This window comes from Venturia canescens, chromosome 7 (assembly GCF_019457755.1).
Source record: "Venturia canescens isolate UGA chromosome 7, ASM1945775v1, whole genome shotgun sequence".
NCBI classification, from domain to species: domain Eukaryota; kingdom Metazoa; phylum Arthropoda; class Insecta; order Hymenoptera; family Ichneumonidae; genus Venturia; species Venturia canescens.
The window spans coordinates 4,178,610-4,205,924 of record NC_057427.1 but is presented as its reverse complement, the minus strand read 5'-3'; the positions used below and the strand labels follow the sequence as shown (position 1 = coordinate 4,205,924).

Here is a 27,315-nt window from a genome sequence, read left to right as displayed (position 1 = left end):
TTTTATAGGCCACACTCAACACAGGTTTTTTGCTACCAAGGACGATCGAATGATTCCATCTTGAGCGATTAACCGGTGACGTTGGAATAGCAAGATGAAAATAATTTAACAAAGAATTTTACGTTAAATATTATTATATTTACATACAATTATCATACATATTGTCGTGCGATTGGTCAAGAAAATTTTTATTTATTTACATATTTATTTTCCTTTGTACAAAATGATCTCTCAATATTTCTGAGCTCAACGACATAGAATCTCTCAGAAGAGCATTAACTTTATATATACGTTTTGAGATTACGCGTAAAGTATTTTGCTTCCCGATCATCTTCAGTAGACTTGGAAACAAAATCGTATTATTCGCAGACCCTGGGCACATGAAAACAAATCGTACAGTCGCGAGCCCCCGTTTCAAGTGTGTCTGCTCGTTGGTCTCAGCAACGAATGATTATTCGTCCAATGGTAATAATTCAAGGACTTTTTCCCAAACTAAATCAAATGAAATTTTGAAAATTGTCTTACAATGATATCGAAAAAGTGATGCTTTTAAGGTGCTCTGTCACTTGTTCAGTCGGTTAAAATCCTGTTGCACGGTTTATTCCGAGTAGCTTGATATTTGAAAGAAAATATGAGTTACGCGCTATTCTCATTTTATCAGAGAACAAGATGTAACTTTTATTTTTCTCAAAAAATCAAGGATGTCCGAGTAAACCGTGCAATCATTTTGCAGTTATCTCTCTCGCACTCGCGCAAGTGATAGATCACCTTAAGAAAACACTTGGATACGAGGGCTGGGATTAATTGGTGTATACTCGAAGATAAAATTGATAATTTCGGGGACACTGAGAAGATAAACGAAAGTATGAATTGAGGGTCGAAGCTGACGCGATGGAACGTCTCACGATCGCAACGTCGTCACTCGATTTTCACTTATTCTGTTCACTAATACAAAACGTGAATTTAATTTAAATGTTCCAGGCCGTTTGGAGGATGTTCCGATGAAAATGTTCGCGTAGCGAATTGCGGCGCGACGTCCTCGTCGTGGATTAAAAGGTCCGGGGAAGCCCGATAGAAATTCTTGACTCAATCGATCCGATATTATTAGCACGTCCGACCGAACGTTCAATGACTAGCAAGAACGAGAGTAATATTTGTGGCGCGTCGTCCGTCGCGCCGGTACGAAAGTCGACGCGAATATTATGTCCCCGCAAATCAATGGAAAAGGACCTTCGAAGCGTGTACACGTAATGATCGTGCGAGGGATCGCGATACGCGAGGCCACTTGGTCCTTGCTACGAGATCCGGTCTTCGCGGCGCCTCTTCACTCGTCGCATCGCCCCCTTAAAGATGAGTCACTGCCGCGTGGTCCTCGCGATGAGTTGTTTCATCCTCATCCCTGATTTGGTGGCGGAGCGATGGCCACGACAACGATTCGGTGGTTGGTATAAGATTAGTGGCATTGAGGACGAATCGGTATAGCTCGGAAGATTCGATCGGCGTGGTTGTCCGAGGGCGCGGTGAGGCGGTGCAAGACACGGAACGCGATTCCTTCACGAGCGTTATACAATCGAGAGTTTTTGTTCGCCCTCGTCGTGGGTGCGCAGCTTGTCATTCGATTGGAATGATTCTCGGGACGCTGGTCAACCATACGATGGTAAAAATCGCGGTTGCTTTAGCGGGCGTTAAAAATTCCGCGTGTAAAAAATATTGGCGGGGGAACCGCGATCAATGGTGATGGTCGGTGCCCTTCTCTTTTTCCTCGTTTCGATCTTTCTTTACGATTTTCTCGATTTTTTCGCCGCTCGCTTCTCGCCTCTTCTCGTCCCGCTCCTTCCTCAGGTAATCCGGATCGTTCCACAACTGAGTGTCGCCGCTCGCGTACAGGATGAATATGAGATTGGTGAGAGCGAGGACGAAGAGTACGATCCAAAATACGAGCTGCCACTGAGCTCGAGTCCCGTCAGGAGCCAACTCGCCGACGACCAGGGGCGTTATGATCCCGGTGAAGGCGCCGATCCCATTGGTGATGGCCATCAGAGTGCCCGAGTAGTTGGGACTGAGATCGAGAGCGTTTACCTTCATCCCGGGATAAAAGGTTCCCATGAGGGTCATGCCGATGGTGAACATGGTGACGACGAGGGTTTTGTCGCAGCCGGAGTACGAGGCGGCGATGATGAATATCCCGGGGCCGATCGAGGCGATGGTGGTCCCGAGCTTTCGGACGTTCGTCGTCGACATGTGGCCGGCGACGATGAGCCAATCGGCTAGGCAGGAGGTGATGATGCTGCAAATCCACATGCAGAGGTACGGCAACGAGGACAAAAAGCCGTTGCTCTTTATCGAGAACTTGAGCACGCCGCTCATGTATTTCGGGAGGTCGGTCACCATCGTGAAGAAGCCCCAATCGTGGCCGATCTGGGCCGCGATCAGGGCGAGAAAAGCCGGCGATTTGAGGATGTGTCGCCACGGTATCGAGGCCGGTTCCTTGCTCGTGTGATCTCGCAAACGTTCGTGCAAATATTTCTTTTCTCGTTCCGAAATGAAGGGATGCTCGTCAGGATTGTTGTAACAAATAAGCGTCCACACGACGAACCACAGCACTCCGACGGCCCCGAACAGATAAAATACGGCTGGCCAACCCAACGGCGAGTAGTGAAGTATCAACCCCGACAACGACGAGGTCACGACCGTGCCCAGCTGAGCACCGGCGAACACCAACGAACCGATCTTCGATCTCTCCTCTGCCGGTGTCCACTGCGCCAGCATCGCGTTCAACGCCGGAAACGTCACTCCTTCGCCCAAACCCATGCAGACACGAAGCACTATCAGAGCCGTCGATCCTCCCCATAGAACCGCAACCGGCGTCAACAGGGTGAACACCGCCGTCGAGAGAATACCCAGCCCCAGAGAATACTTTCCGCCAAACCTCTCTGCCATCATTCCACCTGGCAGATGAGTGACCACGTAACCCCAGTAGAACGAGGACAGAATTATACCCTGAAATCACCCCTCGATTAGCTTTATCTTCAAATTAAGAAAGTCTTTTAATTTACTCAGAATTCGAATGGTGCGTAAAAAATCGTCTTTCTTTCCGTATAAGGAATGAACGATTCTTACCAAGTTTATTTAAAACGTGCGCAATAACACAGTGAAGCACGTAACGAAGGTTTGGGAAAAAATTCGAGACGCTTATTGTTTAAAGCAGTTTAAAAATTGAACGAAATTGATAAAATCAGCACTCGTAACTTCACATTTCGGCTTTTTCGGCTTATTAAGGCATTTTGTTTCTTCTTGGTTTGGCCCATTCCTGTCACAGAGCCTTTTTGTTAACACTTTTTTCTTGATCCATTTCCCGTTGCTCTTTAAAGCGATTTTTGACATAGAAAAAAACCGTAGTTTATTTCACTCGCCAAAAAGTAAGTTGAAAAAATGTATTTACAATTTTGAATAAATAATTCTGACATCAATTTGGAGTGATAGTATCTTTAATTAGGAAGTAAAAATCGAGCCAATTTGTACACCCATAAAATACGATCATACCTTTAATTGAATAACACGAATTCGTTTCTACCAACACAATTTATCGATCCTGCTTAATCCGTGTTGGATTATCAGCCAGCAACTGGTGAGTGGATTTTCGCGGTTGCTCATCGTCATTGAGCAAATTGTGTTTAACGGAATTAGTGAGGAACAATATTTCGCGAGAAAAATGACAAAAATGTTTCCTATTACGTTAGCTACTCCACGAATTAATTGATTGACGATTCAATAAACGCGGAAAAGTATTGAAAAAAGCCTCGTCACCGTAATTTTTCGCTCGCTCCGCTCAAGCTCATGGCCAACGTGGGTGTTTTCTTTTATAAATAATCATTTGAAATCCACACGAAAAAATCGTTCGATGCAACACGAATAGTCGAGTATGAAGTGAAGGTAAAAAGTGGTGTATCGCGCTCGAAAGCAACGAGTGATTCGAAGAAAATTAGCGCTAGCGGCCTTTAAAAGCGGAAGTACGTGGTCAACGTCGCGTGACAGTGACGAATGAAAAAATTGGTAACGATTCTTAAAATCTGTGTGTTTCGAAGAAGCCTGCGCTCGAACGATCCGCAACGAAAACATTTGTCTTGATGGTTCGTTTTGACCGGATGATATCATCGTAATGCCCAAAGTACAGTGGCGCGTGGAGCAAAGGCTTACCAATGAAATAATATTCGTTGCAATAAGAGGTAGTTGAAAGCCGAAGACGGCAAGAGTTTACTACGTTCCGCGATGTTGAAGTAGCCATTAAGAAAAGCTGATTGCTGATTTTATTGCCGGGCATTATTAGTACAGGAACGATTAGGAAGAATGAATTACAAGTTTTCAATGTTAATTAACTGACCTGCAACGGCTCGCTCCAGTCGTACCGCTCCATGGTATTTCCAATCGGAAGATTCGTGTCGTCTTCCAATTCAGCGGGACAAATACTCGTGTCGTTTAACACCGTTTCCATCGTTTTGTTCGCAGGGATCACCATCTCGATGATCGTTATCGATAGACAAACCCTCATCGTGTACGCGTTGAACAGCCCCAGAAAGCCCATTATCGCGAACACCCATCGTTGAGGTATTCTCACGCCTGTTGAATCATTCTCATTTAGATAAGACGACGAGCAGTCGTTCAAATTCGCAGGAATAATTAGCAAGGTCGTCGCTTTCAGCGACGATCGATGTCGATTGATTTCATTTTTAAAAGATTCGGCTTCCCCGCTCCTTTCGTTAATTAAAACCGTTTTAATTGAAAAATAACGTTCCATTTTGAACCTCTTTCATCCAATCATCGCCTCCTCTGCGATCTACTTCGAGATATCTTAATCTTCCAGTCGTCTCAAACTCACAGATTTTACTCGATAAGAACATTCGAGGACACAAAGTCCCACTTTTCAGCAATGTTTCATGGTTTTTTTCATTATATAGTCTCGAGCTCGTTCTACTGTGGGGTGCTATAGAGTGGCGATCAAAAAGCAGAATATGACACGAATCTTGATGAAGCTTTACTCGGCAAGAATATATTTTACTTCCAAAACCTCCTTCTTGGCACACTAATCCAATATTTTTGCACTCCAAAAGCAGATCCTTTGATTTTCAAAGAAAGTTTTGCGAATCCAAAAAAAATGGAAGCAATTTCCAACCAATATTTGACTGCTTCAGAAAATTCCAACTTTGAGAGTTGAAATTTGGAAATATGCTAGAAATATACAGCGTGCATCTATTCTCGGAATAATTGTACAATCTATCGTCCAGTTGTCGAGAAAATAATTAACGAAAATCACATTTTTTAAGGGGTATACACAGGCTCTTGGACAGGCACACTTCCTGTGCGAGCATTTCGATTTATAATAGGATTCTCCCAACTTTAAAGAGCCAAAAACGAGAATAAGAATATAGAATGTTTTTCGACATCGATGATGTCTTGAGAAAGCCTTGTTACCGCGGTGAAAATCGCTTGGGAATGGAAAAAGAAAAACGCTCGTAAACGCATACGCCTATAAATAGAAAATGGCTCTCGTCACATTGTGCTTGATGATTTTACTACGAAAGTATATTTAAACCGCAATAATTATATTAAAGATTTGTCAAACTCAAAAAATAAGTTACACGCATAATTTTAATTATTGCGAGAATAAATTTTAATCGTTTCTTTCATCACGAAAAGATGCTTTTTCGAATCACAAGTAGTGACGCTTCCTTAATGATCAACAAAATTCATGCCCATAACGAAGAACCAGAGATAATCGTTGTGTCAGAGGATTCGTAGCTGGCAAGGTAACCGCGATAATTGCAAGTTCTATTGAAATCGATCAATGGCTTTCGCTGCTCGACGCGCGAAGAATAATAATGGAGCTACGGGCACATTTCCAGGTAGATAATCGTGTACATGTATCGCGGAGGTTAACGGCTGCACGAGTGCGCTGTGTCCGCGTTGTGCATTCGAAGATTCACCGTTTGTTGTGCAAACAGTGCAAGTTCGTTATGTTCAAAGTCCTCGAGAGATAAGAAAGGGAATGCTCTGAATCAATGAGAGCGAAAGATTGAAAAAAGCATCTGGACTGGATAGTGAGAACCTCGGTACCGTATCCTTGAGACTTTTTTATATTGTCAGCGCGTTTATTAATTCTGTGAGTGTAATTGGTCGAAAAATTCGAGCCATCGCTTTGATAACACCGATGACGAAGAGAGGAGCCAAACGTTCGATGGCAAAGATTTTCAGCCTTTGCATGATAACATAGCTTGACCTGCGTCAATCGTTGCACGATATTGCACAGCGCGGGGGGATCATCCTGCGATCAGCAAAATGACGAATCGAGCCAAGATTTTGAGGGGAGTCGACGAGAGCCAGAATTTTGAGGGGAGTCCACGAAACTCTCGGCGTTTCACTCGAACTAGTAGATGCAATTTCTCGCTCAAAAGTTCCATCATTTTATAGCAGTACTTATTGACTCCAAGTTAAATACTCCGTTGGCTTAAAAGAGACATTAACTAGTTAAGCCCTGAGCGCACTTGAGGAATCAACGGTGCGATAACGAATTGCGAGTCAATAGCGCGTTAAACGCTGTCAAACGATGCTCTCCGGTGCCATGGTGATTTTTTTTTTTTTACTTCGAATACGAACTGCGTTGAAAGTTCTGAACATTTGCGAGAAGCTTTGAGGGGGGAGGGACAAATTCTCACAGGACAAAATGACGATCCGAAGCCGTCAACGAAACTCGCGATCCGCGATTTCGACTGCTCAACTTTTTCCACAGGAAAATTCTTTTCAATGAAATTCCAGTTGTTAGCGACACTCGGGATACGTAACGACGCTCGTTTCAACACGGAGCTTCGTACAATTAACAGTTTTTTGCAATGGAGATATCCATCGCGAAGCAACTATAGTTTTCTCATTTTAGCAATTCAGCGAATATTTTCACTTCGTATGCACACGTACTCAATGCAAAGAGCTTTTGTAGGATCCAGGGATAGCAGAGTAATCGGTAAGAACTTGTTTTATATCAATATTCAAGTAACATCGTTCAGTTTTATCCTCTCAAAACTTTAAAAGCGTTTTTCTTGAAACCATGTTTTTTGACCTGGTTGACACCTGTCAAATTTTGTCCAATCGACTTCACTCAAAAAGAATTTTATTCAGAATACTTATCGGTATATCGTCGCATCGTAGAGTTTTTGAATTGTTTACTTTTATTTATTAACAATTTACTGCAAAAATTTGTGTAGAATTCCATTTTTTTTTAATGCCCGCCATTTTTTTCTAATCAAAATTTTCATATTTCCTGCGATGTCTTTTTTTGAGACGCCATTTTGCGACCGCTCCTCCGCTCACAATAAAATGTGATAAAAATGAAGAAAAAAAAAACAAAAAAAAATTTCCTCGTATACTTCATTACTTCAATAATTAATACACAAAATTTCAAATAATTTGATCGAGCCGTTTAATAAAAAACAAATCCCCAAAAAATACCTCATTTTTTAGCCCCTCACACTGATATTCTCCCTTAAATACAAATCAATCGATCGACAGTGTATTTCAACGGTGAATTTATTACCGATGGGGAACGTATTATAAAGTCGACAGATATTCAAGAGTCGAGATAAAAATACTCGATCTTATTTCAGCTTTCCGAAGATCCTTCGAAATCTAAATGTAACCGCTTCTTACCCTCGCGTTTTCCAGAAGAGTCTGGGTCTCGAAAACTGGGCATCCTGTGAGATTTGACATTTGAAATTGTTTTATTGTGTGTCTGGTGGACTCGATTTATGCGTTTGGAACGAATCGCAACGATTTGTCAGTTATTGCAATATTCCATGGCAACATTTGAGGAAATGATAACCAAAAAATTTCATTCATTTGTGGTTTGTAAGCGCGCAAATGGAAGAATACGTACTCGGTGAAAAATGTCATTCGATTGTTTTTCCTTGTGACACTCGTCGAAAGCTTGGAAACATTCAGTGACCGTTACAGTGTTACACGGGAAGAGTGAATCGGCGATGGAGAATTTCTGAAGGAAATTTATCGATTGAATTTATCCTGAGAATGTGCATGGGGACAAATAATTCTATAATTTTTCATCGTTTTCTCAACGCGAGTGTATCGATACAATCTTGGGCATGCGATCGCAAAAAACGAGAATAGTTTGCTTTGTTTCGCACTATTTGAAAAAAAAGTGAAAAAGAATAATGAGAAAATGAGCGGTAATTTCGAACGTATTCTTCACATTTTTCATTCACCGCTTCGATCGAGTCGACCGATAAAAGGAATTATGGAGGAAACGTCAAACACGCGCGGTGTTTAACTCTCGAGTGGACGGATCCTCGGTCTATTTCGTAATCGCAGATATATTGAATTTTTCATTCCTTCCCCTGAGACACTCGGACAAAATAAACTGTGAAAGCGCAGTGTAAATAAACTGAGAACATCGGGGTTGAAAAAGTGGTAACGTAAGCCCACCAGATTGGATTTGCAGAAGCGGCCTTCACCATTGTCGCAATAATACGACGCAGCGTCGGTGCTTTTCACTTACTTTTTCAAACGAAGTTTAAGGGGGGACTGGCGGGAAAGGGGAAACCCAAGGAAATCTCGTGCTTTTAAGAAGTACCTTCACTTTGAATTTGAAAAATAGAATAAAATGAAAAATCAGGTTCTCTCACGAGCCCGCTGGCTCAAGTCTGGGGACAGTATCTTTGGAATTGTTGTTTTCATTGCAAAATATAACGAGCAGGCGCTCGTATGGAGGGGGATTCGAAAGTAGAGAAAGAATTGCGCACTCCCGGACAAGAGTTCAAAAAGTTCTGAACCTTTTTTCACTTCTCCCCTGCGCGAGCCAATTTTTTAACGAACGGTATCCCGTGATGAAGAAATTCAGCGTTCTACCTTTTCTAGATTCCCGCAGAAGTTGCAAGGCGCAAGTTCCATGCGAGTTGGGACTTGGACGTTAAATTGGTAAGTACGCACAAAGGTTTAATTATCGACAGGTGTGCACGAATCTATCTAATCTGCCAAGTCTAGATTGCACGAGCACTTTGAATATTCGACGAGTACACAGCACGGCCGCTTTTCCCTGCATAAGCAACGACGGAGTCCACGAATAAAAATGCAATTTCCTTGACAACACGATGAAGAAGCACTTTTAATAGCGTCAAAGATTTCGGGTTACTTACAGCTCCTTTGTAAAACAGACAGCATTTTCATAGCGTTATTTGGGGCTGAAGAAAGTGGCGAGTTTTTCAGAATGTCCGAAGATGCGAAGGGAGGATCGAGAGACGCGTGGAGGTGCGAAGGTTTGTCGGGAGGCTGGGATATTTCCGGAAAGAATTATCGAGACGAGACAGGCTTCGTTCGAGTGGAAGGAACAGGAAGCAACAGGTCGCGGGATCGCCGAGCACGTGGTGAGCGACAGTCGGCCAAAATGCTCTCGAGGAATAAACGAAAAGGTCCCAAATTCGTGTCCCTCGCTTCCGATCGCCTCGCACACTTGACGCGGCCGCGCGAACCTCCGAGCCGTCACACCTTCCGATAGACGCGCTGTACGAACGACTGAGAGGCGAGCCGCCACGAATTCGCTTTATATCTTGCGCAGGGACCGGTGGAGAACGTCAATCGTTTTTCATTGACACTGCACAGTCCAACGATAAACAACATTTTTTCTTCCCGAACAAAATGATGCATTGTCGCCTTCTCATTTCCCTCTCCTTTTTCCCTACTTTTTTTCAGTATCACAGATCCGACACTAGATTAGCTACGAAATGCTCGTCGGTCCCGACCTCTCCCCCTCCCCGTAAGTCGCTGTCCTGAAATCTCCTATCGGGAGAGATTATAGTAAGCCCAGATTACGAGATGAGATAAATTACTAAACTTTCCCTTTTCCCTGCAACTCTTTCGCTCCTCTCTGCTCCTCGTCGCGCGAGCTCGTCCGGAGATACGAAGATCGTGTTTTCCCTCTGAATTTCGAGAAAATAATAACCCTGCTAAACACAGCTCGCGAAGACTCTTTTTGTAGGGAAGGACGTTGACTTTCGAGCTTTCCTCATTTTTTCGTTCGATCTCTTCTCGAACGAAGCCATTTCTCCAAAAAAAAATCTCGGTCTCACTGACCCTCCTTTCGAAACCAATAAAATAAGTCTTCGGATGATGAACTCGATTTCTAAATTTTTCAACCTGTTCCCGTGGACTTTGCTTCAATTCCCGTGCTTCCCACGTTTCGTGTGTTCACGAATGACAAAAGTTTCGTTCGATTAAATATTCGAAAGAGTATATTCGAATGCACTTTTCACAAACGTTTGATAAAATCAAATGAAAATTACGAAATTCGTTGATTTTTGTTTTCAATCAATGTTTCAAGAAAATTCGAGTACAAGCGAAGACGAAAAGGAGATCCAGGAGGAAATATCGACCAGAGAAAATTCCAATCGAAACGAGAACCCTCGAAATCCCAAGGGTTATGCTATTTTCTAAGATTTTGAGATTTTTTTTCAATATCTGAATAAATGAGGAGGGTGAAGATGAGAAAAATGATTTTTTCCATCTGTATCGTAGCTTTAACATACTTCACTTATCGATGCTTAAACATCGATCGATTTTGTACTGCGCACATCTGAGTTACACCGACCAATCAATTTCTTTTTCTTTACCGAGCTATACGTTTCGTTGATTATCTAGAATCGTTGACAGTGTAGATGCTGTTGAGGCAGTGTGCGACACTGCGGATTAAATAAATTCGGGGATACGATGCATGTAACGATTAATTTTTAGCGTTCCGAGGTGATTCCCGTTTTTCGCTAGTTCTGGCAATCTCACGTCCCCTGAAATTGTTCGATTTTGTTTTTTGCCAAATCTTTCGGCGATATTAAGTCTGAGTTCCTTCGAAATAAAAATTCGAATTAGTGAGCTGTGTATTTATCGCAATGTAAAAAGGCGATAAGATTTTTCAAATTTGATTCGTATGTTTACTCCTTTTTGTCAGTAATCGATCGATAATGAATTTCGGTTTCATCAATGAAGAGTTTGCTTTACCGAATCGTGAGGAAAATTCCACCTTTTTTCCGCTCCTTGTACAACGTTAAAAATGCAAGAGCTATTTTAACCGGCGACTCGTATATAGAATTCTTCTCTTATCGATACGTGTACTCGCATGCATTCTTTTTTTAACGTATTTGGTGTAAATCAACTGCTGTACACGTGTCAATGGGCGGATGATTCGAATTTTTCAGAATACCCACACCGAACTGTGACGTACTATTCAAATGAATTGAAGTTCATTCGTATTTGAGTCCGTCTCATTAACCTGGATCGAAGGAACGACGAGGGGGGTCGGCAAAACTGTCGAGTGGTAATCGCAAACTCTCATGACAGCCCATCGCCTTGGAGACTTATCGAAGAGTGATTATGAGTTTTGGACAGTTTTTTTCCTTGAACTTATCGGCTGTGGAGTTTTTCCGAGGGTTTCGGAATTCATTTACTCGCTAATTGTCGCTATTTTATTCATCATTTTTATTTTTAAACAGATGAACCGATTGGCTCTATCAGGGAAACGGAGAAGCTCGGTAAAACCGCGCGCGGTCATTCGAATGGAAGAGAAATTTTGACTGGAGATGGTAAAAATCGTACTGGAAGCATGCAGAGACGACGTTGGCAGTTTTTTTAAAGCCCTTTAATGATTTTCAGGCTTTTTGGTTACGATGAGTGAGGAAAAAACATTTTATTAAAATACTTTTCGAATCTTTGATGGATCAGTGTCAAATCGATATTGAGCCCCGCGCTCACATTGCTGTCGGTTATTTTTATTTGTTGTTAAAAAAAGTTTTCTTCCGTTTGAGGAATAAATAAATAATGTCTAGCAAATAATCGATTGACGATGGACAATGAACGTGATAATGATTTTTTTTCTTCTACTTTAACATCTTCCCAATATCAAGATTTTATCAGATGTGTAATTTATCTGATTAACATTATTAAAAAACGCGATAACCGTTGATGCATCGATGCGAACGAAAAAAACGCGTATTCGGCGATGCAACGACGACGCGTAGATTGCTGAAGAATTCCGTTTAATTCCGGGACACGATTTTTTGTGATAAATATTTTTTGTCGAGAATTCGAATTCCGGAATTCACCTGCACGTTTCGTATCTGGATAAATGTTTTTTAATCGCTGCAACTTCGTTCGTTTACGGCTAATAATAATGAAAATTCAACGAGGATACGAAACATTATTTTTCACGAATCTCTAAGAAATGAACAATCTTTTGAATGGAATGAGAGAAAAACTCTCTTCAAGGACTCGAACAAGATTTTATTCGCGGAAGCAAGTTTAGAGATTAAATTGTATTTGGGCCATAAAACGTTAATCTTTCTTCGAGGATGAGAGAAAAAAATGAGTCGCGTTTTCAGTAAAACCACGGGTCGCTTATCTAAAAGAATCATCAGATTGCAAATAAAGTAAGAAATGTGCTTTTCAGGCAATGTTGCTTCTCAATTAATGTCGAAGGAACAAAATCAAAGTGACTGAACAGACGAAAAGTGAAAAAAACTTTCTCCATTTGCTTAGCATCCCTTCAAGCAGTCTCGAAAGAGATCAGCGTTTAGGTAAGCAATCACTTTTTCATGCACTGGCCAAGCATCGTCGATTTTCTGGGTTGCCTTCCATGATGATCAATCGAACATCGGTGAAAAGCATCAACCGATTCACTGGGATTGCATCTTTGCTGATTTTCCATTGTGTCATGTGTCGCTGGGAGTCTTTTTATCCAATTTTTCAAAAAGCATCTTTTTTGGATCAATTCTCCCCACTCACTCAATGCAAGATTCAGCCACATAGCGAATGTATTGTTCCAAGTTTCAAGAAATTGCTGTGGCTGTTCCAGTGATTAAAGAAAAAAACTTCATAAGAAATGAATAATCGACTTGCAATTGGTTATTAAATTTCAAGAGAGGAAAAAAACGAAGTGCTTTGGGTTGGAAAGAAGTTGTCATCGCAGCAACCAACATCATGAAACGTTTGATCATTTTTGAAGCCCTTGGAAAAGCATTACTGCAAGGTTCCAAGGGAATGAATCGTTATTTGTTCAGATCTATTTACGAGACTTATGAGCTTAGCTGAAATTCTTGTGTAAACGATAAAAAGCGGGGAATTGACTGAATTTCTTTACAATATAATTCGTTCGTGAAAAAATATTATTGTTCGTTTCTCTCTCTTGCTCTCTGTCTTTAACTGATAATTGAATGCCATCGAATTCAGTGTAAACGTTTCAACTGCTTTGGCGCGTTTTCGCAGGGTTATCTGTGAACGCGTCGACGAGTACACCGCCACTCGATGAAGCGTTATCATCATGGACGACGAGTAAAGGTGATCGAAACGTCATCATACATAATCGACTAGTGTTGCTGTCTGTTGAGGAGTTTGTAGGCGGTGCGAAGAAAAATTACATTTTTTTTCTACTCGAAGAACGAAGGGGGGCGTGCCAGTAATTAGCGACCATGAAGTTTTATTCGTGTCATTGTAAAATAATAAAGATTTTAAATAGCCCGTGAATAAATATTGCGAAATGGAAACAGAGTCGAAACAATCACAGTTTCATGACGTACCACAAAATCGTGTTTTCCTTCTTTTGTGTTCCTTGACCTTGGAATTTTTGATCCATTTGACGAGAAGTGGGCTGGATTCTAGGACAATTTCGTCTTTAGTATGGGCTTGCGACAGACCCGGCATCATTTTTTTCTCTCTCACTCGTAGCCGCTATCACACGTGTATAGTTTGAATGATTCTTGAATGCTGGCTTCCCTCGTTCGAGGAGCCAACGAATCCACGAGGTCTCGACGACTGTCCCCGATCACAAAAGCACATTTACAACCGAAGGCAATCTCGCTGCGCAATATAAAACAAAATACAATACCAAGCAATACTAGCAAAGATAATCTTCGATCGTCGCTGTTAAACGACGCGAGAGCCTATAATATTTTGATGAAATGTGAAAAAAATGAGAAAAGCCGAGTACACAAGATATGACCCGACGGTTCAACGTCGTTTAACGTTCCTTCAACTGGAATTCATGTTTTTTGTTGAACGAGTGGGTTATCGCGTGCTTGATCGAGGGGGAAGAGATTTCTCATCCGAACAAATCCGCCACATTTCCCGATGCATCGAACTCCCTTATCTTGGCGTATTCGTCCTTTCACAGCTTCGATGCATTCGCGAATGAATCCATGGGCGTTACGATCCGGCTCACCCAACAAGAATTTACACGAATCGATGAAAAAAAAATATAAAAAGAATAAACGATTAGACATTTATTATCGTTGCTTCCAAAATATTCCACTCTCTCCGGTTAAATTGACGCTCCCACGATAACGTCGCCGCGATTAGACACGACAACACATGTCCGCATACATGAATGCATGTATACGAAAAATTTATCGTAGTTTCCCTATCGTTGGTATAGGAGAGGGAGAAAGAGAGCGAGTCAACGATCTGATCAAGCGAGAATAGGTGACCGGTACTTTGACGACATTAATTCGTATTGAACAAAGAATATCCATTTCTTCGAGCGTTATTATCTTGTTTTTAATTGTACGACGCTTCGTTAATAATTGAAAAACGATTATTTTTAAGCCTTCTTACTAGAAATTGGTTTTTTGTTTTCACATCGACCGAGCATACTTGCCCCGTGATCAATGTGTGAAGAACTGCTCGGTCTTTTCATGTAAATCGTGCATTGTTATTGATAGCAATTACAAATATTCCAAAACGGTTATGAGTTATCGATTGCATACCATCGAAAATTATTAAAAGTAAAAAATACTGCTACTCTTATAACAAATTATTGAAATACGTGAAGCTTAAAAAATATTTGTATATTTGCTAGTGGACATGAGGCCTCCTTCCTTCTTTCCTGGGCACTTTGCTTACTTTCCCTTACGACTGTAACGCTGGGCTCTATAGATCTTTGGAATTTTCTTCGCCATAGTTGCACTGTTCCACTTAATGGTTTTCACTACCTCATTCGTTGTGCCTGTCTAAAAAAAAAAAGTCACAACTTCAATAAAAGATCTCATTCCATATATTCGAGTTGATAAATTAAGAGTTTAGTGTAATAGAAAACGATAATTCATTCGGAATGTAAACTGAGAACGTAACATTACTGTGATGAAGAAAGTAATTAAATTTAGTTGGGAATCCAAATGATAGAACTGTCAATTCAGAAATATTCTTACTTTTCATGTACTCAACTGTGAGAGTTATATAGAGGAAAGTTTCAATGGGGAATGGAAGCTCAAATAAATGAACGGAGTAAATGAGTTACTCACACATTGTTTGATGAAGTAAGCTTTTATTAGTAAGAACAGGTCATCTATGGTCCACTGTTTTTCATCCTGTTTGTTCAGTAAAACGTAAGGACAATCAGCCTGGTGTTTGGAGTGTTCTTGCCATGGATCGTCATTCGGTTCCCAACCGTCGAGTTGTTTCTTGCAAATAAAACACTCGACACTGACGTCCACATCGTCGGTTCCTTCAACCACGAAAAACCCGGCAGTTGCCATTCGCTCTGCTGTGCAAGTGCCATCCTTAGGTTTGAATGGCCACTTTCCATAAGTTTCCAATCGTCCTTGTGTCCAAAATGTTTTATCTAAGCCACTGTTTACAAACGAAAATAACGATTTGAAACAAACGCAAAGTTTTTAGGTTAGGTCGGTGTCTAAGCTATTTTGTACATCCGTCAGTCTCCAAAAAATTTTTTAAATGTTCCGATGGATTGGCTTTTCTTATTCTTACGTGAACAATTCCGTTATCGTTGTCATTTTTGTGATACAAAAACGAACAGCTGAAGGGCAAAACTTCTCGCGCGTTTTTCTGTTTATTGAGCTTGAGCTCGCGCCGTGCAGCAGCGTTCAAATTTTGAACAGCTTTCGAGATGGCAGCACAGGAAAATTCAACGAAATTATAATGTGCGCAGTGGCCTCGGGGCGCACCAGCGCATGCTCCCAAAAGCATTGCCATGGCAACGGAAACGACGCTCGATTCTTTACAAATGTCAGAAAGTTCGTGACATCTATTTGCACGATTCCGTGGATATAACAAGCACGAAAAAAAGAAAAAAGAATTCATTGTCACGGGAACAATGGACCCGAAAGATTTGGAAATTGTTGGAATTATAGCATTCGATGGTAAGTCATACCCAAGTAATCGTAGAACACTATAAAATTATTCGCAAAAATTCGGTACACCAAAATTCTTCACGTTCTAATAATTTGTTTGTGGAGCAAACAAATATGGAATTTTCAAAACAGTAGGACAGTGAAAGTACGGCCGAAAAAAAAATCATAAATTTACATACCGTTGACCAAACTCATGAATCAGTTAAAGAAAAAACGAATAAAAAATGAAATTGAATAAAAAAAATAAATTTCACACGAAAATAGGTACAGTGCAGAGCGGACTTCAGGTTCACCCTGATGAGAAGCACATACTGTACCCCATGGGAACGAAAATCACAGTGAAAAACATTGATACAGGAAAGCAGACATTTTTAACCGGCCACACGAACGTGATTTCCGCTCTGAGCGTTTCTCCGTGCGGCAAATTCATCGGATCGGGACAATTGACGTATTTAGGATTCAAGGTTTGCTGTCCGGCTTGTAGTAAATATGAAAAATTAAATTTTAGTGTGAATAACAAGTAACGAATTTAGGCGACTGTCATTATTTGGGATTACGAAAGCAAGAGTATAAAAGGACGTCATGAAATTCACAAAGTGAGCGTCGAGAATTTGTGCTTTACCTGCGAGAGCAACTATCTCGTAAGCCTCGGTGGCAAGGACGATGGAAATGTCGTAATTTGGGACGTTTTCAACAACGAAGCCATTTGTGGTACGATGCCTCATTCGCAATTATCAAGAATTGAAACAACATTGCGATGGTCCTCGAGTAATGATATTGAGATGAGATAAATTTTGATCGAAGGACAGGTTCCGTGGCAAGTAATGAAACTGCTGGGAATGCTTTCACGATTGCACGCATGAACATTCGTGATCAATGCTTCATCACCGGTGGAGATACAACTTTGAAGGTCTGGCGGATAAATCCTGAGACGAGAAAGGTTTTCGGTGTTAATGTCAAAGTTGGAAAACTCAGGCGCACTGTAAACTGCATTGTTGTTGATACCCGGGATGAGATGGCTTATTGTGGCACGTCTTCTGGAGATATCATCAAAGCAAGGTAACTTTTTAGTACAAACTCAAAAACTGGAACAACAAAGAAATCGGATAAAAATTGTTGCAAAGTCAAATAAGAAATTTTTCTCTAAGAAGTAAGCGGCCGGCGGACTGAGCTTTTGGTTTTATTGAATGATGAAAACAGATTGAACTACTATCACAATTTGGATATTATGGAGCCGGTCCAATCACCAATAATGGTCGGTTGCTACTCAAAAATTCCAAAGGAACCAAAAAAATTGAAAGACGGTGAGGGTCAGCTGTATTCCGGCGGAGTGACAAGTCTTCTCCTGTTGGACGATGACAAACTGGTCGTCGGTGCTGGTGACGGGAGCGTCGAGAGTGTCGAAATAGTCGAAGGATCTTTCAATTTTTCTGGCAAATCAGTCAAGTTGCCCAGTACACCGCAAATTCGTGTTGTAAGAAATACGATTCGGAATCTCGTCGCTTAAATTGAATGATGGAGAAAGTTTGTTGGTCCTGACCAATAAATTATTCTCCCAAACGGAATAGAATCGAATGAAATTCTGCTACACACGTCGATTTTTTTTCAGCATGCTACCGAATACGTCAAAAGTGCAGTTACTTCAATGTTGCTGTACGACACGAACTCGGTACTTGTAGGAACCGCTGCTTGTGATATTTATCTAATAAACTTATCGGATTTTGATACTCGGCTCATAGTCACTTGTCACAGAAATACGATCTACGACATAGCTTTCCCGAGGTAATTAAGTGAGAATTTTTCAAGACTTTCTCTACTTCGGCTACTCAACAGGTTTTTACTTCAGGCAATTACGATACGAATTAGAGAAACATTGATCCACTTTCGTGATATTCCATTCAAATGTTGTTCTCGTGATTGAACAATTTTTTTTCTCTCTCCTCTATTCTCAGTGGTTTCTCCGAAATATTTGCAACCGGATGTAAAAACGACATAAGATTGTGGCATCTGGAATCCCACAGAGAATTGCTACGAATAACCGTTCCAAATTTTGTCTGTACGAATTTGTGCTTCACTCAAAACGGCAAAAGTCTCATCTCCGGTAACGTTTCCATGATTATCGTTGTAATATTAACAAAATAAAATATTTATTACTGTTTTGAGGCGTGTGCAATGTACGATTTAGCCTGGAACGACGGAATCGTGAGGGCTTTCAAGCCGACAAATGGCCAGCTCATATTCGCCATTAACAACGCTCATATTAAGGCTGTTTCCGCAATATGCGTAACGAGGGATGGGACACGCCTCGTCACCGGTGGCTGCGACGGACAGGCAAGTCCCACGAACGGACGGTGGACGTGAAAAATTTATGATTTCTAGAATCGAAAGGATGATGGAACAAGCTAAAATTTTTCTTCCCAAAGGTGCGTATTTGGAGCTTGTTTCCGGAAGTACAGCGACTAGAGAGCATCATGAAGGAACATCGGGGCCCCGTGACGTCATTGCAAATGTCATCGAATGATACCGAAGCCATAAGTTCCAGTACTGACGGTATTTGTATCATCTGGGACATAAAGTGAGTGAGAAACTTAATATTTTGAAGTTATTTGAGTTTCGGGGTTCAATATTCTCGCATATAAAGTGGTTCAATAGAATCTCTATTCGGATCGCACTTGCGTCTCGAAAAACTGGCTGTACTTGGCTTTCTTTTTTCCGTTGAAATCTTTCGTTGGATAATGCCACAAATAGGATCTCTTCGCTCCAAAAAAACGGGACTCAAGTTGAGTTACGGAGATTCTCATTAGGATTTTTAGCCTCTGAAGAAAGTCACCGAAATTTGGGGTCACAAACCTACATCGGGGCCTTTTATATTTTGGTTACTTTCCTACGTCTGTTTAAACCTACTGAATCTGCTATAATAATTTATTTTTATTTTTTAATCTCGTATCCACGAAATTTATATTCGTAACAGTTAGAAAGCTGTAATCAAATTAAATAGGCAGAGCTATTTGGGCTCGTTTATCTGATTACTCAAAAATCTTGAAAACGGCCTGAAATTTGTGTCCAATTTTACATAAACATTTCGATAAAATGCAACTTTTCAAATCTTCATTTACAATTGTCTTAATAATAATGAAAACTTCGTTTCTTTCTTCTTTATTTGTAAAATTTTATATTTTTCATTTGAAAATTCAATCATTCATTTGTTTTGATTTTGCAGGTTGAATTTAAGCACTATTCATTGTTTCCTGGATTGTGTAAATGATGAAAATACTTAAAAAAATTGATAAAATTTTCTCATTATTCAAGGTTCGTCGAAGCCCTTAATTCCTGTTTGTTTTTCAGTCGTTGTCTAAGGAAACAGGTACTAATGGGAAACACGATGTTCATGTCGGCTCGATTCAGTCCAAACGGTGTACAGGTACTGACCTGTGGGACCGATCGTAAAATTGCTTATTGGGAAACCCTCGACGGATCATTGATACGCGAACTGGAAGGTTCATCGGCCGGTGGATTGAACTGTCTGGATACGAGTCCTGATGGCCGTTACTTCGTGACTGGCTCGAATGATTGTATCGTTAAAATTTGGGAGTACAACAGAGGGGATACGACTCATATTGGTCTTGGACACGCGGCTATTATAACCGCTTGCAAATTCAGTCCAGACAGCAAACATATCGTAACCGTAAGTGCGGACGGTGCTATCATGATATGGAAGTGCCCGTTCGAAGCTAAATTCGATGACCCCCCTGCCACACCAAGATCACTCTCAACGTGCAGTCTTCGTGAAGAAGAATGGAGAAAATTACATCTTCGTGAAATGGATAGGGACAGTGTCGCTAATTTGAGCGGACGATCCAATCTCGCAGAGAGCGTACGAACTGTGCATGAGAGTAAGTCAAACGTTACAATCTTCGTTACATTATGGTAATGATAAAATTCAATTTTTCGCAGTCCTTTCAAGTGCTTGTGGTTGATGAAACGAAACAATTGGCAAAATATTCGTAAATCCCACAAACATTAGATTCGAGACTTTTGTGAATAAATGGCAATTCAATTGATCTCGTATGCTGCTCACTTTTTGTTGAAGATAAAAGCAAGGTGAACCTGTGCACGTATGACCCAGCAAAGCCGAAACGAGGTGCTTGTCAATGCCACTACGACGAGGAAAAAGAGTTAGCGAGCGAAAAGGGCACTCACAGATCCGACAAATCTTCTGGGAAAGCACACGGAGATTCAAGTCGAAGTAAAAAATCATCCAGCAGTACTAGCAGCAGTAAGGGCAGCAGTAAAAGTCGCAGTTCGCAGAGTACAGGGTCAAGAGCTAGTGATGGTTCTAAGAAACATGATAAAGCTTCTACCAAGGCACCTGAAACTCCAAAACTCAATTTTACTGGTACCGGTACACCAGGGCCTGCCAAAAATCCCTTAGAGAACCTCGAGTAATCAAAACTCTGTGTATCCATACAACAACAATGTATTTAGGCATTGAATCAATCAATGGAATTGCATGTGTCTTTGAATATCATGCCGTCATGAAAATCTATAAATATAAACAAAATATTAAAAATCATCACAAAATATCTAATAAGGTTTTTTATTCAATGTGTAATCAGCAAAAATTTTCATGGAAGGACCAAATTTCAGGATAATTTTATACTTAATACCATTAGAAGGTTGTACCGCTACAAGATTAAAAGATCATTGGGAGTTTATGCAACTGATGAAATACCGCAAGAACTGAATATCGATCATCTACCAATGCTTGTGATATTCGTTCATGAGGATTTAATATCTTCGTATATAAGCTTACAATATATAAATAAAAATTTACAATATTCAGGGTACTTTGGTATGTAATAAATAGTGAAATCAATTTATACAACTTTTCCTTTCCTTTGTCAAGAGACTTCAACCCCAAGCTTGACTCTTGCAATAGTGAATTATTAATTTTCCATCCGTACCGTAACAATCATACAGATTTTTCACCGTTTGATCAGGCGCCGGGGCAAATGTTTGATTTATGTACAGGAACTGTAAAAAAAAAAAATTAGTTGTAGCATTCACAGTAAATTTATTCATATATTTTTGATGCTGGATTCATTTTTTTTTGAATTTGTGTTCACAGTAATGCAATGACACTTACTAAACGTTCGCTAGAATCCAACTTGAGGTATCTTTTCATAAAATCTGAGATCCAACCAATGTGCTGGTCTTGACTGACAGCCCACTTTTTTTTCTTCATTATTGGTGCATTTCCTGTAGCTTTCAGAAGTATATCGACTGTAAAAAGTGAATCATGAGAATTAACCACATCTTTCTGTGATCAGGGGTTTATCATACAATCGTTTCTGCATTGGAAAAGTCTGTGAAATGCAAAAAACATTGCAGTCCTTGAATTGGAAATTTTCGCATCCTAAAGTTTGAGGTTAGGGTGACACACCTGTTGGCAAATTAAATAAATTTCAAACCGAGTGACTCACTTTTTGTGTTGTCTTTCACCACAGATTGATTTTCATCGCTGGTTAAAGTATTCCCTTCTAATGAAGTTTTCTCTAGACACGCAGGTTCTCCTTCTTGTAATGATGGTTCGTCGTTCGTTTCTTCAATTTTCCGATTATCTTTATCCGTTAAATTAACATCTTCCCCTGGTTCCGTCATTTTTTCATGTACGGGGATCTGACAATAATGTGTTTATAGTAGTTCACCCAATATTCAAACACAAGATGGTCACGAATCAGGATATACCTCTATCAATCTGTCAAATAACTGTCAACAACATGGTCACATGTAAGCAAAACGCTGTGTAGTACATGAATCAGAATCGTTTGTTAGATGGTAAGATGGGTAGGCGACGTATTTCACAAACACAAGAACCATCTTTCTTACTTGCACTCATCATTTTATGGTGATGTTTGCGACTACTCTTTCAGGATATTATATATTAATACTCACACTTGTGGATTTGCGGACAATCTCGATCTTGCCGACGTGCAACACAAATACAACGTCATGCTTACACCGAAAAAAATTCGCTTATGTCGAAGCATATAAAAATGAAGTCAGCTTGGCTCAGTCGGTAAAAATAAAAATTCAAGATTTCTTTTTCGTCTCTTGCTGGGCCACGTTCGCAAAGAAAATATACAATGTTCTATACAGGCTTTGATGGATGAAATTTGGATTTTTTAATTTTATTTTTGTGTCTGACCGAATCCAGCCTTTTTCTAAATTAACTAGTCTGAAAGTGGCACCTTGAAAATCCGAATATTTTTAAAGATATATCTTCAATATGTTTTGAAACAATGAAAATTCCATTTTGAATAAAATATCAAAGTTTATTTTTCCACCGAATTTATTCAACTTGTTCGTTTGCGCCAAGTCCAGACTACGTACATATACTGGTGAAATATATTTTTCACTTTGCCATCGGTTCGTAATTTTTCTTCGTTAAATTTGAAATTTGGGTAAAAAGCGATGAAGGCGACATTTCAGGTGTAATTTTGAACCTTTCCACGTACATTTTCTGGATGTGACAATCCTCGTCTCTCCGGATTGGATGATCTTTCGCCATAAGACCAATGAAATCGAAGCTAGTATCCTTGAAACCATATGATTTTTTTTTAGAGTAGGGAGGAGGATATTTAACCATCCATCGTACGGCACCACCACGGCACCCTGCTGGATATCTTGATGTTTAGCAATATGTCGTTGGTCTAAATTGACACTTGGCTGTTGTTGAATGATTCGAAAATATTTAAAAAATTTTGCTTGTTTGCGAAAATAAGTGATTTTTTGTTTTGAGTGATCGGTCGCTCAGTGTTTTGAAGAAAGTGAAAGAAAAAAACAGACGTTTGGCAGGTGAGAGTGTTATTATCGTTGAATCTCGTTATATATCTCGGTGATACAGTTCCAGTTATCGATTGGCAGAATAATTTGCTTTTTTCTCCTGACCACGAGCCTCGATATACGTTACGCATATACACAATTTTCTTAATACTCTAATACGTTTGATATTTATAATTGAACGTCAAAATCCTGGGGATTTAAATGAATAAACCACGACCAAAAATCTCCTTTCATTGGTAAAGGTGAGTTTTTAATCACGGATCGTTCAATTCGAACGTTTTACTTCAAATGTCACTTGGAGGGAAAACAAATTTGATGCTGCATTGCTGCCTTTTTGTCCATGTGTATTGAGTGTACTATTAAAAATATTTAATACACAATTGCTCCTTCTCATCTAAGATGGAATTTCATGATATAAATGATATAAATATTTTTATTCTGTTCTAAATTTAATTGGTTGAAAAATAATTTCTGATATTCTATTTCACCAAGTAATAAAAGTGTTATTCAGCACGAATAATCAAAAAATGTAATATAAAATTAATATCAGTTCCCTAGAATATTCATCCTGGATATTGTTAATTCGTGTATTATAAACAAAATATTGGTTATCTTCATTAGGCTACTTTAAAAAATTCTTTCTTAAATATCTTCGTACTGAGTTGAAATATTAATGTACAAAGGCATTACAACCACAATGAATAATTTTCCAGGAAATTGGAATCTACATAGAAAATTTTCTTCGCGACAAGCCACAGCTTTTTTGCTTCAATGAGAGCCGTTCTGACATGTCTTACACTGAACTGGAACATGGCTATCAGGTAGTGACGTATACAAAATTATGTTTTGTCATTTATTTTGGAAATTGATTTTTTATACTTTAGATTGTAGTAGATGTGACGTCAATATCAAAATTATTTAATTTTTTGTGATTAATCAAGATCCTTGACCCCCTTTTAAATAGTTTATTGCTTTTCAAACTCATAAATGAATACAAATTTTTTAATGCTTCAGATTATAACGTTTCCAATGTTTTTCTCCTAGGATCTTCGGAGTACAAGCCGACCAATATTCTATATAGGTGACATCAACACCGTCCAACCGTCTTTAGTTGATCCGGCCACATCTTCGCTCTACCGTACATCCAAAAGAGTGAGTGTCTCCGAAGATTCATGTTGGCTTTTTCATATCGCATTCAACGAATCACCAAGGGAAGTGAAAGTAAAGAATGGCATTTTTGGAGACAAAACTCGAAAGAGACCATCGTTAAACCAATTTGAATGACACGCAGCGGAAGCTCTATTGCTTCCGTCATATTTGAATGAGCAAAATATGTTTTTTGAATTCGTGAAGAGGACGCCATCTACAACGGTGGAATGAAAAAATAGGCTGTCTTTTTTGTGGAACAAGTTTATCGGGGATTGTCAGGGTGACGTTGAGGACACATATGTCAGAGTCATTGCGAGATCCTTCTAAAATTAACTCGTTCAGCACTCGAGCTACACGAGCAAAAAAAGAGCGACACGATGTGGCACCGAACGTGGCGAACATTTCTGCTCGTAACCGCGTCCGCGTTCTCTAAGCTTCCCCCTCGTTTCGATTTAATTCCATTTCGTCATTTTTTTCGTTTTATTTTGCATTCTCGGAGAACTAGTATTCGGCGAAACATTTCGCTAATTCATTGGTCTAATGGAACGTCGTTGATTTGTCAATTCTCTCGGTTCTTTATTTTTTTAAATCAAAATGGCTGTTCCGAAAATTCCAAATCTATAAATCACGTGATGTTTTTCAATCTTAATTATAGTGAAACTGGAGAATTCATTGGAATATTCAATTTTCGAGTATTTTAAGGTACAGTCGTTTCGAAGAATTGACACAATCAGAAGTTCCCAAAAATAATGAGTTTTTGAGAGTTTTTCACCCCGATCGTACGGTGAACAGTTGAAATGAGGTGTCGATCATCAAAAAACATTTTCAATCAGTGCAATTCGCTGGTGTTTCAACAATGCTCGTCGAGTGCCTTCGAGCTTCGCTGTTCGAGAACGTAACTCACGATTGAATCTCATCCGCGATTCTCGTCCGACGAGCAGCGGATTACAACTAACAACGCTCTCGAAGTGTAAAATTCGTTCGAGCTGTAGGAATGACTCCCACTTGGCACAAATACTGGCAAATCTTAGCTTGCTTCTGGGATTGGTTCTTAAAGCGAACGATGCTTGTGTGGTACCGAGGAAAGAAAGACGCAGAGCGACAGATCTCCACGTATGTCACGATATCGCAGAAACGTTTTTTCCTACATTTCTCTAATTGGGAATATAAAAATTGAATCTTCTCGTGGAACGCCATATAAGTGTTCCCTTAATGGTCATTCAACGATGCAGCAGCTACAAATTTATCTTTTTATGTTCTCCTTGCCAACGTGAAAATTCTCTAAGAATATTTAAACAAAATGTTTGCGGTTCGAAATGGTCTCGCATAGAAATATTGAGAGGGAAAAAGAAATCTGTTTTCTAGCGAAAGTGTCGAACGAACTTTGGCGGCAGGAGCGAACGTTTCACGAAGTTCCTCAGTTTCGGCGGGCCCGACGACGGTTCCGAATGTATTCGTCACCGACTGCGATGACGAGGCCGAGCCTTACTGGAAAATCATGGTGAATAAGTCTCCGGTGTGTGTATCGTACTAAAAATCAATCATCAAAATTCATTTTTAATCCATTAACTTATGAGATGCGTTGAGGCACTCTCATAATTAACTTTCGAAGGTTTCTTGCTGCGAGTAGAAGATTATAGTTTGCATGTTTCTATTCGCTGCCCCGTCAGATTCGTTCGGAGGAAAACACTCGTTCACGCGCAACATTGGAATATGAAAGCAATCTTTTAGCACTTGCGGTGTCGATTATCACGTTTTTGCGTGGGATTGAGTCGTGCTAACCCGAGCACTCCGTCATCCAAATCGAACACGCGAGCTGATCCACGGCGTTTCAGCGTACAAACAAAAAACGATTACGAAAGTATTGGAACGTTTGTGAGGACAATTTCCCTAAAATTGTGTCTCTAAATTGGACTTTTTCGTACGGCAGAAATCATTTTTTTTACTTTTTCGGTGAATACATGAAAAATGGGAAAAATATTAAATCCTCAACTCTCGATTATCTGCACGGACGAGAGGCCTGGTGCTGTGCTTCCAGCGTGATTAGTTGAGTCTCAAGATTCGTTAAATTAATTTACTACATCACATACAGTGGGGAAAGAGGAATCGACTTAGGGTTCGTTTTAAGTACTGTAAAACGGAGATAAGACGTTTCTCTCTACTAATTGATAATATAAATCTCAACCATACGAATTTTCGCGTAATGACAATCTCAGTCTGCCTTTGCTCCTTCAACGACATTTTGTGAGAATATAATAGCGTATCCAGTTCAATTTGAATCGATTTATTTATCGAAACATCACGTATAATCATTTTTTATTTTTAAAAATGAGTAAATCGACGTAAAAATCATTCGTACATTTGGAAAAGTGAGTCATGCAGGTAAATAGAAACAACTAAAGAACCCAAATTCCTACCAATTCGACGAATCGAAGGAATAGGAGCATCGAATTTTTCAAAAGTCCAAAAAACTTTTCACAATCGTACTCTGAAATCGGTGTTTTTGCAATTATTTTCATTACTTTGCAAAGCGTACAATAAAGTTATTTTGGATTCTCATGCCAGAGCTCCGCCACGAGATCAGTATGAATTTTTATCGTAAAAACATTGAGAAAACGAATTTACTACAATCTCAGAGAGTTTCTTCGGTTAGGATTGTCCACGAGGTTTTACGAGGATTGTCCACTTTTCAGGAAAATAACAAAAACTCGTTTCATCTGATTTTCCACTTGCAAATCGTCTGGAGGGCCCATTAATTGTTACCCATTATTAGTGTAATTGTTTATACAAGATTGACAATGTTCAATTTTGGGAACGTAAATGCAAGAAGTGTTGCTTAAAATTAATAAAAATTTACTCATTTTAAGCAACATTTTTTGCGTTTACGTTCCCAAAATGAGTGAGTAAATTTTTATTAATTTTAAGCAACATTTCTTGCATTTACGTTCCCCAAAATTCATCGACACTAGTCCATATTCGTACTAAACACCATACAGAGGGGGTACTGTTGCCTCTATAATTAGGATCAATTATCGTCTCGAAGCATCTAAGGGCCTGACCAAGACTTTCATCGACAACGACTCTTCAGAACTTATAAATAGACCGTGATAATGAGTTTCCACTTCTCGTGCGCTCG

General features: G+C 39.8%; 5 protein-coding genes across 20 annotated transcripts in view; 2 read left to right on the top strand and 3 right to left on the bottom strand.

The window, feature by feature from the left end:
• Positions 1-167: 167 nt before the first annotated feature.
• LOC122413096 (putative inorganic phosphate cotransporter) lies at positions 168-9,559 on the bottom strand. The gene is made up of 3 exons (XM_043423217.1): positions 9,195-9,559; positions 4,382-4,617; positions 168-3,000 (listed from the first exon to the last, which is right to left on the bottom strand). Exons 1-3 carry the CDS (start codon positions 9,223-9,225, stop codon positions 1,729-1,731), a joined length of 1,539 nt encoding a protein of 512 aa, XP_043279152.1. The 5' UTR covers positions 9,226-9,559; the 3' UTR covers positions 168-1,728.
• Positions 9,560-14,570: 5,011 nt separating this feature from the next.
• On the bottom strand, positions 14,571-15,959 carry Det (Deterin). 2 transcript variants are annotated; one of them, XM_043425044.1, is made up of 3 exons: positions 15,802-15,959; positions 15,336-15,663; positions 14,571-15,044 (listed from the first exon to the last, which is right to left on the bottom strand). In XM_043425044.1, exons 1-3 carry the CDS (start codon positions 15,825-15,827, stop codon positions 14,934-14,936), a joined length of 465 nt encoding a protein of 154 aa, XP_043280979.1. In that variant the 5' UTR covers positions 15,828-15,959; the 3' UTR covers positions 14,571-14,933. The 2 variants fall into 2 exon arrangements, with proteins under 2 accessions (XP_043280979.1, XP_043280980.1); XM_043425045.1 differs by having other exon boundaries at positions 14,571-15,040.
• A 108-nt stretch (positions 15,960-16,067) lies between these two features.
• LOC122414138 (cilia- and flagella-associated protein 52) lies at positions 16,068-20,637 on the top strand. The gene is made up of 11 exons (XM_043425049.1): positions 16,068-16,193; positions 16,449-16,648; positions 16,718-16,895; positions 16,994-17,243; positions 17,385-17,658; positions 17,794-17,966; positions 18,137-18,285; positions 18,370-18,515; positions 18,608-18,759; positions 19,530-20,077; positions 20,275-20,637. Exons 1-11 carry the CDS (start codon positions 16,148-16,150, stop codon positions 20,628-20,630), a joined length of 2,472 nt encoding a protein of 823 aa, XP_043280984.1. The 5' UTR covers positions 16,068-16,147; the 3' UTR covers positions 20,631-20,637.
• A 128-nt stretch (positions 20,638-20,765) lies between these two features.
• On the bottom strand, positions 20,766-25,090 carry Atg12 (Autophagy-related 12). 3 transcript variants are annotated; one of them, XM_043425047.1, is made up of 5 exons: positions 24,952-25,090; positions 22,703-22,913; positions 21,668-21,953; positions 21,331-21,467; positions 20,766-21,218 (listed from the first exon to the last, which is right to left on the bottom strand). In XM_043425047.1, the coding sequence occupies exons 3-5, from the start codon at positions 21,843-21,845 to the stop codon at positions 21,096-21,098; spliced, it is 438 nt and encodes a 145-aa protein (XP_043280982.1). In that variant the 5' UTR covers positions 21,846-21,953; positions 22,703-22,913; positions 24,952-25,090; the 3' UTR covers positions 20,766-21,095. The 3 variants fall into 3 exon arrangements, with proteins under 3 accessions (XP_043280982.1, XP_043280981.1, XP_043280983.1); XM_043425046.1 differs by lacking the exons at positions 22,703-22,913; positions 24,952-25,090 and adding an exon at positions 22,140-22,607; XM_043425048.1 differs by lacking the exons at positions 22,703-22,913; positions 24,952-25,090 and having other exon boundaries at positions 21,668-21,863; positions 21,933-22,107.
• l(1)G0196 (inositol hexakisphosphate and diphosphoinositol-pentakisphosphate kinase) overlaps positions 22,821-27,315 on the top strand; it is a 32,707-nt gene continuing 28,212 nt past the window's right edge. For 8 of the 13 annotated variants that reach the window (XM_043425029.1, XM_043425040.1, XM_043425039.1 and 5 more), the window contains exons 1-2: positions 25,045-25,292; positions 25,545-25,680. In XM_043425029.1, the coding sequence (XP_043280964.1) occupies positions 25,174-25,292; positions 25,545-25,680 (255 nt within the window). In that variant the 5' untranslated portion in view covers positions 25,045-25,173. Of the gene's footprint in view, positions 23,043-23,743; positions 23,852-24,074; positions 24,183-25,044; positions 25,293-25,544; positions 25,681-27,315 lie in introns of those variants that run through there. The other 5 variants (XM_043425034.1, XM_043425032.1, XM_043425033.1 and 2 more) reach the window with 2 other exon arrangements.

Coding starts and splice junctions, on each gene's coding strand:
- Atg12 (XM_043425047.1), bottom strand. CDS start 21,845: ATGACGGAACCAGGGGAAGATGTTAATTTAACGGATAAAGATAATCGG. Junction 21,468..21,667: donor GGTGAAAGACAACACAAAAA/GTGAGTCACTCG, acceptor CACTTTTTACAG/TCGATATACTTCTGAAAGCT. Junction 21,219..21,330: donor TGGATTCTAGCGAACGTTTA/GTAAGTGTCATT, acceptor TTTTTTTTACAG/TTCCTGTACATAAATCAAAC.
- LOC122414138 (XM_043425049.1), top strand. CDS start 16,148: ATGGACCCGAAAGATTTGGAAATTGTTGGAATTATAGCATTCGATG. Junction 16,194..16,448: donor TGGAATTATAGCATTCGATG/GTAAGTCATACC, acceptor ACACGAAAATAG/GTACAGTGCAGAGCGGACTT. Junction 18,760..19,529: donor TGTATCATCTGGGACATAAA/GTGAGTGAGAAA, acceptor TTTGTTTTTCAG/TCGTTGTCTAAGGAAACAGG.
- LOC122413096 (XM_043423217.1), bottom strand. CDS start 9,225: ATGAAAATGCTGTCTGTTTTACAAAGGAGCT. Junction 4,618..9,194: donor GTCTGTTTTACAAAGGAGCT/GTAAGTAACCCG, acceptor ATGATTCAACAG/GCGTGAGAATACCTCAACGA. Junction 3,001..4,381: donor ACTGGAGCGAGCCGTTGCAG/GTCAGTTAATTA, acceptor GGGTGATTTCAG/GGTATAATTCTGTCCTCGTT.
- Det (XM_043425044.1), bottom strand. CDS start 15,827: ATGACAACGATAACGGAATTGTTCAC. Junction 15,664..15,801: donor ACGATAACGGAATTGTTCAC/GTAAGAATAAGA, acceptor GTTTGTAAACAG/TGGCTTAGATAAAACATTTT. Junction 15,045..15,335: donor CTTACTTCATCAAACAATGT/GTGAGTAACTCA, acceptor TTTTTTTTTTAG/ACAGGCACAACGAATGAGGT.